This window comes from Gymnoscopelus braueri (assembly GCF_963280865.1).
Source record: "Gymnoscopelus braueri genome assembly, chromosome: 10".
NCBI classification, from domain to species: Eukaryota; Metazoa; Chordata; class Actinopteri; order Myctophiformes; family Myctophidae; genus Gymnoscopelus; species Gymnoscopelus braueri.
The window spans coordinates 50,401,485-50,416,388 of NC_137611.1; the positions used below are offsets into that span (position 1 = coordinate 50,401,485).

General features: G+C 39.2%; 1 protein-coding gene across 2 annotated transcripts in view; it reads left to right on the forward strand.

The window, feature by feature from the left end:
- The first annotated feature begins 3,573 nt into the window (after positions 1 to 3,573).
- The window catches only part of LOC308094233 (ceramide synthase 2-like), a 34,093-nt gene continuing 22,762 nt past the window's right edge, over positions 3,574 to 14,904 (forward strand). Inside the window, exons 1-2 of one of the 2 annotated variants that reach the window (XM_080440755.1) lie at positions 3,574 to 3,730; positions 6,179 to 6,367. In XM_080440755.1, coding sequence (XP_080296881.1) covers positions 3,714 to 3,730; positions 6,179 to 6,367 — 206 coding nt within the window. In that variant the 5' untranslated portion in view covers positions 3,574 to 3,713. The remainder of the gene's footprint in view (positions 3,731 to 6,178; positions 6,368 to 14,904) is intronic. The other variant, XM_080440756.1, reaches the window with a different exon arrangement.

Sequence of the window (14,904 nt, forward strand, 5' to 3'; positions counted from 1 at the left end):
CAAGTTATGGTTTTGTCCATCATAAAGAGTGTTTCAATAAATGTATTTATCCTTTGTACATGATTGATCGACTCCATTCAGTATTGTGATTAGCTAGCAAGACACCGCCCACTTCACACAGGGTGTGATTTTTTTTTACTTTACTGGAGTATCTCCAATTTTCAATACTTTTACTTCAACTCCATTACATTTCAGAGGCAAATATTGTACTTTTACTCCACTACAATGATTTGAAAACTTTTTTTACTAGTTACTTTGTAGATTTGGATATTTATTACAAAACACACATCAAAAACAATCATCACTTCAGCCCTATATATATTTCGGCCTTATGAAAATAGCCGATCTATAAGCTCACAATGCGTCGCGATGCGACGCATTGTGAGCTTATAGATCGGCTATTTTCAAAATAATTGTATACATTTGAAAACGTGCCAAATGGGACATTCTGCATAATGAGTATAGCCTACTTTCTACTTTTGGTACTTTAAGTACATTTTGATGCCATTACTTTTACTCAAGTAGATTTTTAATTCCTGACTTTAACTCCTGACTGTAACAGAGTATTTCTACATTGCAGTGTTGATATTTTTACTTAAGTAAGACATGTGAGTACTTTTTCCACCACTGGCTACATATTAATTCTAACAAAGACATTATGAAAACAAGAGACATAATACGAACATTAATTAGTCGAACACCCTTCCAAAGACTATTTCCAGTGTGTTGGTTTTTCAAGCTTTGGCTAGACATATCAGTGGAATTGTATTGCCTTAGGAATAGCTCGAGGGCCAAGTTTGTTTAAAGGTATTGTGAGTGATTTTTTTTGTGTTAAAATAAGTGTCAAATAGCTCTATATCGTGATAGTGCTCATTGTTTGTTCAGTAACAGGAGTCTCCCCGTCTCTCTCCACCTCTTAGATAAATAGAAGACACATTTTCAGGTTGGGATACCAATTCTATCCAATCAGGACTCAAACAGGAGACAGGATAAATAAAGCGGAATTGGAAGTGTTGACACAAAGACACAATCGGAGCTGGAACCTTATACACATTGTCAGCAGTGGTGTAAAGTAAGTAAGTAGCTACATTTACTCTGTACTGTACTTAAGTACAGTTTTGGGGTATTTTTACTTCACTGGAGTATTTCCAATTTTCACTACTTTTACTTTTACTCCACTACAATTATTTGAAAACTTTAGTTACTAGTTACTTTGCAGATATAAATTATTATATTATAAAACATACATTAACCACTTTAGCCCTATTTTATACACAGGCTATTTGAAAATAGCAGACCTACAAGCTCACAACACGTCACATCGAGACGCGTTGTGAGCTTGTAGATCTGCTTATTTTCAAACATTTTAGTACTTTAACTTTTGGTACTTTAAGTATAATATTGATGCCAATATTTTGGCATCAATATTTTTTACTCAAGTAACTCAAGTAACATTTTGAACACAGGCCTTTTACTTGTTACAGAGTATCTTTATATTGTGATATTGCTTTTACTTAAGTAAAATATCTGAGTACTTATTCCACCTCTGTTTAGCAGACACATTTTAACCAGAGTGTAAGCAACGTATAATCATATACATGCAGAGAGGCAGCGTAGAGCCTCAGTGAACTAGGATCACAGGTAAACCCAGAAACTAGCATCAGTCTAAACAATAAACTATAAAAAAATATATACTCTGTACATTGAAACTATATAAGCTATATAGGATGCCAGGTCAACAATGAACCTGATATCTGTCTAAATAAAATGCCATCTAAATTGCATTTTAACCTTTGCATAAGACTGCATGGTCGTCGGGGCTATAGGTCAAGCGCTAGAATACATACAATAACCTTTGTAAAGGTTATTGTATGTACACACACCAGTGGTGGAAGAAGTAATCAGATATTTGTTATAGTAATTATAGTAAAAGTAGCAATACCACAATATAAAAATACTCTGTTACAAGTAATATATTTGCCTCTGAGATGTAGTGGAGTAAAAGTAAAAGTATAGACAATTAGAAATACTTCAGTAAAGTAAAAGTACCTCAAAACTGTACTTAAGTACAGTACTTGAGTAAATGTACTTGGCTACTTTACACCACTGACACACCCACCCGCACGCGCGTGTGCGCGCACACACACACGCACAGGAACAAACACACACACACACACACACACACACACACACACACACACACACACACACACACACACACACACACACACACACACACACACACACACACACACACACACACACACACACACACACACACACACACACACACACACACACATTATAACATGATATCTTACATTTAAAACAGATAAACACCTACACGGTAAATCATAATGTTATTCAAAATAAAAATGACATCATACACTAGTTCATAATTAGATGAACACACTAGGGATTTTTACAGTGCAATGCTGTGGGCTATTTATCTCCATTCAGTATAGCCCCGCCCCTGTGTCTCTACAAGAAGCAGTGTTGCCATGTCTGCTTATTATAAGTGACTTTGGGCTTGTTTTTCTGTAAAGTTTGCTTGTAAATATTATTGGTTGGATTGGAGGATTTTGGGGGCTTGTTCCTAAAGTGTAGTTACTTATTTGAGCTTGCTTCCTAAAAGTTTAAACCACTGTTTCTCAAATATGTTCATGTCAAGGACCCCGAAATTATTTGTCCGTGTACCCCCATCTGAAAATGTTTTGTGCCATTAACAACACAAATCTTGTACGGGGTGTCCCACCCCGTACAAGATTTGTGTTGTTAATCCAAATGTTTAAAAATCTATTTTTCTTTTTTTTTTTTGAAAATCTCAGATCTACAAGCTCACACTGTGTCGTGATGCATTGAGAACTTGTAGATCTGCTATCTTCAAATAGCCATGTGGCTTGTTATAGTCGCTTCTTTTGGGCTCGTTTCCATAGATGTCGTTGCTTGCAGTGGTGGAAAAAGCACTCAAATGTTTTACTTAAGTAAAAGTAACAATACTGCTATGTAGAAATACTCTGTTACAAGTAAAAGTCCGGAATTCAACATTTATTATGTAAAAGTACAAAAGTATTGGTATCAAAATATACTTTAAGTACGGATTATGCAGAATGTCCAATTTCACAAGTTTTCAAATGTATAAAATGTATGAAACAAATGTTTGAAAATAGCCTATTTACAAGCTCACAATGTGTCGCACCGTGCCACATTGTGAGCTTGTAGATCGGCTATTTTCAAATGGCCGGAATGTATATAGGGCTGAAGTGGTTAATGTATGTTTTGTAATAATAATAATCAAAATCTACAAAGAAACCAGTAACTAAATTTTTCAAATAATTTCAGTGGAGTAAAAGTACAATATTTGCCTCTGAGATGTAATGGAGTAGAAGTAAAAGTACTGCAAATTAGAAATACTCCAGTAAAGTAAAGGTACCTCAACATTGTACTTACTGTAGTTACTTTAACACCACTGGTTGCTTGTTTCTCTCGCAAGATCTGGCAACGCTGACAATAAGCTCCCAGCCACCAGAGTGAGCAACCCATTACATACTAGGCTACTGTGAGAGACAGACAGTGTTACTACTGTGTTATTACTGTCCTGTCCTGTTCTATAGCCTATAGGATGGATAGATGAATAAAGGATGCTATAAGGACATAGAACCATCTCTGGACTAATACATCTGTTCTTCAACACTTTAGACTTTTACAAGTATATGCAGAGTGAGTTCATGTATGTTTATTCTTCTTTTAGACAGTGGTGGAAAAAGTACTCTAAAAGTACAAAGGTATTGGTATCAAAATGTACTTAAAGTACCAAAAGTAAAAGTGCTAAAATGTTTGAAAATAGCAGATCTACAAGCTCACAACGCCTCGCGGCGTTGTGAGCTTGTAAATTTGCTATTTTCAAAGAGCCTAGGTATAAAATAGGGCTAAAGTGGTTAATGTATGTTTTATAGTATAATAATTGATAATTGCAAAGTAACTCAAAATCGTCCTTATAGTACATTACTTGAGTACATGTACTTAGTGACTTTACACCACTTACTTTACACTCCCTTTAGTGACTTTACACCACTTACTTTACACTCCCTTTAGAAAAAAAAAAGCTGGCAAGGGGAAATAATAATAGTGTAGGCCTATTTAACTTGGATTTAACCACTATACACCCTCTAGATGGAATAGATTTAGTAAACTGGGACTGGAATCAGCTTTTTTCTCTCCATCTACACCAACATCTCTCAGACAAAAATAAATCTACAAGTTCACAACGCGTGAGCTTGAAGGTATATTTATTTTTTGGCTTAATATTCCCCCCCGGAATATGTATGCTGGGATTCAAGTAGCCTTGGATCTATAGTCCTGAAACATGATATGAACTTTAACCTGGTGTTTGCACTTTAACCCCTTTTTGGTCCGTAGGCCCTACATCACATAAACGTTCATATTTCAAATATAAAGTGCTACCCCATGTTCACGGAATTATGTACGGGCCCTCAAAAGTAACCGTATTTTGCGTATTGTAAAAAAAAAAAAAAAGTTAAACCGATTGGTGGCCATTTTTTCCATTTGCTCTCAACGACGCGACCCTATCGGTTGGGAGGTGTATTGCACTTTCATACATTATAACTCTATGATAAAATGGCCACCAATCGGATTAAAACGCTTTTGTATTAAACAATACGGAAGATATGGGTAATTTTGAGGGTCCGTACATAATTTCAACATCCGTGGCCATGGGGCAAGCACTTTATATTTGAAATCTGAACGTTTATGTACATGTAAGGACTGAAAAGGGAGAACGTGCAAACAGCAGGTTGAAGTTCACCCATGACGTTATTCGTGATAGACGACCGTCGTGTGATCCCATGGCTACCTATCATTCAAGACTATCATATTTGATCGAGTCTGACTTTTGCTTTCATCTCGATCAAATACATCTATGATAGTCTTGATCCATGGTTATAAAGTCAAAACTTCTCTTCCATATCCAGCTTTTGCTTTTTTGATATAGGAACACGTTTTAAACCCGGCATCGTATCGTTATGACGTTCGTTTTGCATGTTGTTTAAGGCTTATGATCTGCCATGCATGTGAGCAGATGCAGACATCTCTCCGGGACTGTAGCATTCAGTTATCAGATCAGGACACGCAACTCGTTGCTACACCAGTGACAGTGTGATGAGTGAAGGTGCACGTGTTGCCACGCACACGCGCAAGACAGCAGATCTGTATTCAGCACTGGCACTGCTTATGCTTTTAATAATAGACATTGGGCAATTTGCCTAGTGTTTGCCTAGCCAGCCTACTTCAAGTGTTTTCTTTTGTTAAAATGAATGTTAAATTATTTAAGACTCATTTAATAAGTTATAAGTTATTTAATTTAAATATGTGATAGTAATATCATTGCTATAAAGTTCAGTAACAGCTATAGCTCTCCCGGTCTCTCCAGCTCTTTAATAAACAGAACATGTAGCCTACATCTTTAGGTCGGGAATGGATACCCATTTTATCCAGAGAGAACTCATACAGGATACACTAGGAGGTGACACGAATAAAAGAAATGAGCAGACAAAAATTGGAACTGGAACACTATAAATTTGAAGCTGATGAAATGGGTTGTCTTTCCTGATTGGATGAAATTTGTATCCCGACCGGAAAATGTATTTTCTGTTCATTTAAGAGCTTAATTATTTATGATCACTATGGGGATCAATGAAGATCAAGCTATAGCAATCCTGTCTGTCTGTCTGTCTGTCTGTCTGTCTGTCTGTCTGTCTGTCTGCCTGTCTGCCTGCCTGCCTGCCTGCCTGCCTGTCTATTGAAATACAAGTAGAAGGAACACAAAAAAAAGTAGCCTGCCTATCATATTGTTTTGGGCATAAATCTCCATATTGAAACTTTTTAATTTAATTATTATCCCCGTAAATTAATATCCTACTTCATCACACTACACAGCGTCACACAAAAGTAGCAAAAATAGCAGATCTACAAGCTCACAACGCAAATTGGAAATACTCTAGTAAAGTCAAAAGTAAACCAAAATTGTACATGTACTTAGTTTCTTTCCACCACTGGTTGCTTGTTTCTCTCGCAAGATCTGGCGACACTGACAATAAGCTGGTATGTGACTCTCTCTAACCTCTCTTGCATTGCTCTACATGTGTGATCCTCCATCCAGCATGGTGGTGGTGGGGGTGTGGCGGTGGTTGGAGGACCTGGTGTGGCGGCAGGAGTACTGGCTGCCTCCAGGGGTGAGCTGGGCGGACATGGAGCGGCTGGCCCACTCCGAGAGGCCCATGCCCCGCGACCTGCTGCTGGTCCTGCCGCTGAGCCTGGCCTTCGTGGCCCTGCGCTACATGTTTGAAAGGTAAAAACGCTGTCACAATAATAGGCTCTATGCACAGCAGCCATATTGGAAAGACATTGGGCCTCTTCTTACTTCCCTAACAGGTGTTACCAATAATACTAATTAAGGCTCTGTTCCATTCTGGTCAAACAGAGTCAGGGGGCTGATGTTGTGCATGTTGGCTCACTGGAAACACCAGTGGGTCTCAAAGTGTGGACCCTCATGGTTCCTTGAGGGGGTTCCAAATGGCCCCTTACGGGTGTGCAACTCTGAGAGTGTACAAATGGAACCAAATGGTTCCACTTGTACACTGATCAGATCACTGATCTTGTAGATCGTCTATTTCTGTAGAATGTTTGCCTGTTATGACATGCCTCTTAATAGGGATGCCGGGGTTCATGTGGTGAGCATATTTGTCCTTTCCTCATTTCTGCTTAAACAAAGCGAGCATCCCACAGCTGTCATTATAGTGAGTTATGGCTGTGCTGACATTTTCAGATGATTTGACTACGCTGCTAAGCGCAGTGATGGATGAAGTACTCAAATGTTTTACTCAAGTGAAAGTATCAATATTGCAATGTAGAAGTACTCTGTTACAAGTAAAAGTCCGGAATAAAAAATGTACTTGAGTACAAAAGTATTGGTATAAAAATTTACTTAAAGGAGCTACACCATGAATTTAAAAAAAATATTTGATATTTAATATCATATGGTGTATGTCCCTCAAACCTTTTTCAAAAGGTTTGAGCCTAAATCATCACTCAGATATACTCATCCCAAGTCAATTGTCTCTGGCTTATACAGCGCTTTCAGCTGCAATACCAAAACGTCCTCTTGGGCAGGGGGGGGCTACTGAGCAATTCTGTCTGTTAATACAAAAAAATATTTAAAAAAAATATCAAAAAAAAGAAAAAAAAAGGAAAAATTCTGCATAAAAAGAAGCATCTAAGAAAAATACAAAATCGAAAAAAAAACACTTTGAACATTTTTGAACAATTCCACCAAGTGTTTGAGGTGCCTGTTTCACCCACTTCCGGGGGGCGGAGCCAAAATCCGAGCCCGAAGTATTTGTTCGTAGACCCCCACTTAGGGGGGGTAGAAAAAGTTTCGGAGCGATTCGGGCACTTTTCATTTAACATTGGGTTTGCCATCAATAATGTTTGTGACATCATAAACATTTCCATTCTAAGATCGCCTGTTCAGACACGCCCATTCTGGAAATCCATGAAATGAGAATGAATGACTGAATTTGAAAAAAAAACATTTTTTTGGGTACAAGAGACACTGGGGACCACAAAAAATACAAAAAAACAAGAAAAAAGTGATTTTCATGGTGTAGACCCTTTAAAATACCAAAAGTGAAAGTACTAAAATGTTTGAAAATAGCAGATCTACAAGCTCACAATGCGTCGCATATTGTGAGCTTGTAGATCTGCTATTTTCAAATAGCCTAGGTGTAAAATAGGGCTGAAGTGGTGTATGTTTAATAATGTAATCATTTTTATCTGAAAAGTAACTAGTAAAGTTTTCAAATAATTGTAGTGGAGTAAAAGTACAATATTTTCCTCTGAGATGTAGTGGAGTAGAAGTAAAAGTATAGACAATTGGAAATAAGTAAAAAATACCTCAAAGTTGTACTGCTTCATTTTACTCAAGTAGAATAGCAATACTACAATGCAGACATACTCTTGTTGACAAGTAAAAGTCCAAAATGTATCTTGAGTAAAAGTACACACAAGTATCGGCATCAAAATATATATAAGTACAAAAAAGTACTCATTATGAATGGCCTATATTGAACAACTTTTTTCAAAAATAGCCGACAAGCTCACGACGCGTTGGGGGCTTGTAGATTGGCTATTTTTGAATGGCCGAAACATAATATAGGGCTCAATTGATTAATGCATGCTTTGTAATAATAATAATCAGAATCTACAAACTAACTAGTAACGTTTTCAAATCATTGTAGTGGATTAAAAAAAGTACAATATTTGCCTCTGAGATTCAGTGGAGTAGAAGTATGAAGTATTAAAAAAAAAGTATTGACCTACTGTAGGCCTACTCAGGTAAAGTAAAATCATCACAAAATTTTACTTAAGTACAGTACTACTTGAGTAAAGGTACTTAAATACTTTAGTTATGGCTGTGCTGACATGTTCAGAAAGCCGGTATGATTTGACTATAGGCTGCAGAGCAACTGCACGCGTCGTTTGTCAAACACAACAAACGACAGTGGATTTGACTGAAAGCAGGCGCGCGCATGGGTGTGTGTGTGTGTGTGTGTGTGTGTGTGTGTGTGTGTGTGTGTGTGCGTGTGTGCGTGTGCGTGTGTAAGTGCGTGCACGCGTGTATTACTATACTTGTGAGGGCCACATGTCCCCTCAACTATATTTAGTAGAATTTGAGAGATACACATTGTGAGGAGTATGGTCCTAGTCCTCAAAAGAGAAATGGTTGTTTTATGGTTAAAAGTGTTTCTTTGTTATAGGTTCTAGAGGTCAGGTTAGTTGTGCGGGCAATGTCACACAACGAAGAATAGCCGATCTACAAGAGCTTGTAGACCAAGCTATTTCTAGCTATTTTCAATGCCATCCTATGTTGATGATAGTAATACAAACCTGTGTGTGTGTGTGTGTGTGTGTGTGTGTGTGTGTGTGTGTGTGTGTGTGTGTGTGTGTGTGTGTGTGTGCGTGCGTGCGTGCGTGCGTGCGTGCGTGCGTGCGTGCGTGCGTGCGTGCGTGCGTGCGTGCGTGCGTGCGTGTGTGTGTGTGTTAGAGCTGCCTGTGAGCAGGTGTTGTGGCAGGTTATGTATTGTTAGCATTAGCACCGGTCTGTAGGGAATAGAGATGCATACAGACAGACCAGCGTTGCCATGTCTGCTTGTTATAAGTGACTTTGGTCATGTAAATATTGTTGAGGGGTTTTGTCGGGCTTGTTTCTAACTTTCCTTATTTGGGCTTCCTTCCCAACGTTGTTTAAACCAGCGGTTCTCAAACATTTTCACGTCAAGGGACCACCCAAATTATCATGTATTTGTACGCTGACCCCCCATCTGAAAATATTTTAAGCCAGGGACCCCCCCCCCATACAAGAATTGTGTTGTTAAAATGTTTAAAAAAATATTCAAACAATTGCAACATTTATTTGAAAATAGCCACGCGTGCGCGCGTGTGTTTGTGTTTTTATGTGTGTGTGTGTGTGTGTGTGTGTGTGTGTGTGTGTGTGTGTGTGTGTGTGTGTGTGTGTGTGTGTGTGTGTGTGTGTGTGTGTGTGTGTGTGTGTGTGTGTGTGTGCGCGTGCGTGCGTGTGTTCGTGCTCGTGCTCGTGCTCATGCTGCCTATAGTTGCTTCTTTTGGGCTTGTTTTCGTATACAGACCTGGCCGCATGTTTCTCTCGCAAAACCTGGCAACGCTGGCTGCAGACAGACAGTGTTGTATTGTTAGCATTAGCACAGGTCTGTAGGGAGCCACCTGCTCTATAATAACACCATGCAACCCTCACCCTTAATTACATCTGTTTTAGTAGCAGAGAAGTCATGTATCATCAGTGGTTCTCAACCTTTTCAGGCCGTGACCCCCAAAATAATCATCTTTGAACCGGGGACCACCCACAATAATCATATTTTAAATGGGGACCACCCACAATAATCATTTTTGAACTGGGGACCACCCACAATAATCATTTTTGTACTGGGGACCACCCACAATAATCATTTTTGAACTGGGGACCACCCAAAAGAATCATATTTGAACCTGGGACCACCCACAATAATCATATTTGAACCTGGGACCACCCACAATAATCATATTTGAACTGGGGACAACCCACAATAATCATTTGAACATGGGACCACCCAAAATAATCATATTTGAACTGGGGACCACCCAAAATAATCCTATTTGAACTGGGGACCACCCAAAATAATCATATTTGAACTGGGGACCACCCAAAATAATCATATTTGAACTGGGGACCACCCAAAATAATCCTATTTGAACTAGGAACCCCCCAAAATAATCCTATTTGAACTGGGGACCCCCACTTTGAGAACCACTGATCTACAGTAGTATCTATCTGTGATGTGGGCAGTGTTCCTCTGGGAAGGAGACTGGTGCGATTAGCATGGTTCAAGTCCAAAGATAACACAGCAGATAAAACATCAGCTATGCATGGCATCTGCATGAGCACACACACACACACACACACACACACACACACACACACACACACACACACACACACACACACACACACACACACACACACACGCGCGCGGGCGCGCGTGCACACGCACACGCACACAAACACACACACACACACAACGTGTGAGCTTGTAGATCTGCTATTTACAAACATTTCAGTACTTTTACTTTTGGTACTTTAAGTATATTTTGATGCCAATAGTTTTGTACTTTTACTCAAGTAACATTTTGAACACAGGCCTTTTACTTGTAACAGAGTATTTTTATATTGTGGTATTGCTCTTTTCACTTAAGTAAAATATCTGAGTACTTCTTCCACCGCTGGTAAAAGGTCAAAGTATAAAGGTGGAGATCACTATCTGCTCTGCTCTGACCACGCTTATCGTTCACCCTGCATGCTTTGTTATGCCTACTTAAGCAAACAATAGGGTCATTAAAAGGTGTTACATGTTAACATAAATTATGCCTGGGTGGTGAGACCAATGCGTGTGTGTGTGTGTGTGTGTGTGTGTGTGTGTGTGTGTGTGTGTGTGTGTGTGTGTGTGTGTGTGTGTGTGTGTGTGTGTGTGTGTGTGTGCACGTGACGCGTTGTGAGTTTGTAGATCTGCTATTTTCAAAAGATTTTTTTTACATTTTATTCATTTGAAAACTTGTGAAACGGGACATTCTGCATAATGAGTACTTTCTACTTTGGGTAATTTAAGTACATTTTGACACCAATACTTTTGTACTTTTACTCAAGTACATTTTGAATTCCGGACTTTTACTTGTAAGGGCTCGGTCCCACCGCACTTTTATTGTACCTACCGGGCGGAATCTGCCTTTGCTCTGTCAATGTAAATGTGTAGATTCAAGTGAAAGATGCGCAAGACCATGAATCCACGCATTTGCATTCACAAAGCATTGGCAGATTCTGCCCCATAGGTAAAATAAAAGTGCGGTGGGACCGCGTCCTAACAGAGTATTTCTACAATGCAGTATTGATACTTTTACTTAAGTAGTTGAGTACTTTTTCCGCCTTACACACTGTTTGTGCTGAGTCAACAACTTATAGAATGCATGTACTTCTAGACTAGAGGCAGTGCTGCTAAAAGCAAAAGAGTATATTCAAGTGTTTGATCCAAAGCACATTGAATTGCCTTGTTGTTGAAACGTGCTATACGAATAAACTCGCCTAATGCATATCAAAATTAGCCTGATTATCAGCCTGAAGCTGCGTGGAGCTTCTGTCTGAAATTGGCTGCAATGTCCGCGATTACCAGGGGGAGGGGATTCAAATTGCCCTAAACCAATCACAAGAGATCCACGGATCCGCCTACATCTGACGTCATCGCACAGCTTGTTTTAGCAGATATTCGCTGATTGGCTTGTCGTTAGACCACCCCCACCTCCGACTCTGATTTGATTTTGATTCTTCGACCGTGAAAAGCCATAGGCTCACATTATGACACCAGACCAAGAGGAGCTCACAGAGAGTGGGCGGGGTCTATGGTCTGGAACCAGGCTATATCAAAATGGGAGTCTTTGCAATGCAACAAGGTTGAGAATCACTGGTCTAGAGAGCATTGGTTCTCAAAACGTTTTTCATGTCAAGGACCCCCAAAACTGTAAATGTATTCGGCTGTGGACCCCCATCTGAAAAGACTTTGTGCCAGCCAGGGACCCCCAGAAGAGAAGATTTGTGTTCAGACTTTTTTTATTTCGTTTTTTTTGCCGATCTACAAGCTCACACAACACGTGTCACACTGTGACCTTGTAGATCGGCTATATTTTTTAATAGCCAAAGTATAACATATGGTGGTTTAACAAGTGGTTAAAAGGATTCCTGGAGACCCCCTGGAACCCCTCTAAGGACCCGTGGGGGTCCCCGGACCCCAATCTGATAACTATAAATAAAAAACATCACGTGGGTGCACCTGGGACGTATCATCAGTGTTGTAGCCTGGGGTCGACGGGTGTTTCGGCTCTCTCAACATACACCCTCGCCCAGGTGACCCAGCTGAGGTTGATCCAAGCCCCCGACTCACGTCCCAGTAGCTACCCACGGTCAGTCCTCTATAGGGAAAGACGGGGCCACTCAGTCCGCTTCTCCGGAACTACTCTGCCAGGACCGGGGGAGAGGAGAGGCTCTGGCACGTGGAGGGACTAGGCTCTGTGGATGGCCTCCAGGCCGGGCTCCTTCTCCTCAGTCTCACCAGGTCCAGGACCTGAGCGTTGCACCAGACTCCCCGCGCTCCAAACATTAAATTCTGGCGTGATGGTGTGTTGGGCCGTGGTGGTACTGCAGGCTCCACTTGCGGCTTGTAGCAACTCATAATGTAATAATGGCTCATAATGTAATAACGGTTCATAACGTAATAACAGATCTATCTATAATGTAATAATGTAATAATGTGTTACATTATAAATCTCACGTAGCCGCTTATAATGTAATAAAAGTTCATAATGTAATAATGTCTCATATTGTTGAGAAAAGTAAAGTGTTACATCATAATAATCATTATCAGTATCATGGTCAGTATCAGTATCATGGTCAGTATCATGGTCAGTACCATGGTCAGTATCATGGTCAGTATCATGGTCAGTATCAGTATCATGGTCAGTATCATGGTCAGTACCATGGTCAGTATCATGGTCAGTATCATGGTCAGTATCAGTATCATGGTCAGTACCATGGTCAGTATCAGTATCATGGTCAGTATCATGGTCAGTATCAGTATCATGGTCAGTACCATGGTCAGTACCATGGTCAGTATCAGTATCATGGTCAGTATCATGGTCAGTATCAGTATCATGGTCAGTATCAGTATCATGGTCAGTACCATGGTCAGTACCATGGTCAGTATCAGTATCATGGTCAGTATCATGGTCAGTATCAGTATCATGGTCAGTACCATGGTCAGTATCATGGTCAGTATCAGTATCATGGTCAGTATCAGTATCATGGTCAGTATCATGGTCAGTACCATGGTCAGTATCAGTATCATGGTCAGTACCATGGTCAGTATGATGGTCAGTATCAGTATCATGGTCAGTATCATGGTCAGTACCATGGTCAGTATCATGGTCAGTATCAGTATCATGGTCAGTATCATGGTCAGTACCATGGTCAGTATCAGTATCATGGTCAGTATCATGGTCAGTACCCTGGTCAGTATCATGGTCTGTATCAGTATCATGGTCTGTATCATGGTCAGTATCATGGTCAGTATCAGTATCATGGTCTGTATCATGGTCAGTTCCATGGTCAGTATCATGGTCAGTACCATGGTCAGTACCATGGTCAGTATCATGGAGGAGCATTTTTTCTAGTTACATAATGCAGTGTTATTACATTATGAGTGGCTACGCAAGGTTCTTAATGTAACACATTATTACATTATGGGCTCATGATTTTATGACATTATGAGCTGATTATTATATTATGAGCTTTTATTACATTTAGTTTATTACATTATGAGCTTTTATTACATGTAGTTTATTACATTATGAGATTTTATTACATTTAGTTTATTACATTATGAGCTTCAATTACATTTAGTTTATTACATTATGAGCCGTTATTACATTATGAGTTGCTTTAGCAACTCATAATGTAATAACGGCTCAACTCATAATGTAATAACGGCTCATAATGTAATAAATTTACAGTAATAAAAGATCATAATGTAATAATTAGCTCATAATGTAATAAAAACAACAATTTGAGCCGTTATTACATTATGCACTGTTATAACATAATGAGGGGCTACGCAAGGTTCTTAATGTATCACATTATTACATTATGGGCTCATGATTTTATTACATTATGAGCTGATTATTACATTATGAGCTTTTATTACATTTAGTTTATTACATTATGAGCTTTTATTACATTTAGTTTATTACCATTATGAGCAGTTATTACATTATGAGTTGCTACAGCAACTCATAATGTAATAACGGCTCATAATGGTAATAAACTAAATGTAATAAAAGCTCATAATGTAATAAACTAAATGTAATAAAAGCTCATAATGTAATAAACTAAATGTAATAAAAGCTCATAATGTAATAATCAGCTCATAATGTAATAAAATCTTGAGCCCATAATGTAATAATGTGTTACATTAAGAACCTTGCGTAGCCACTCATAATGTAATAACACTGCATAATGTAACTAGAAAAAGTGCTCCTCGGAGCACAGGTCTCCGCCAGGTCAGGTAGGTTATTGTGGCCTCCTGGTGGCGCTTATAATAGGCCAATGTGAAAAGGGTGCCATTTCTTCTTAGGCCTTTCAATCGGACACTGCATTCATGATTTGAGGCATTTTGTACCAAAAATGTGTTTTGCTAAATTAGACCTGCTGGTGACGCT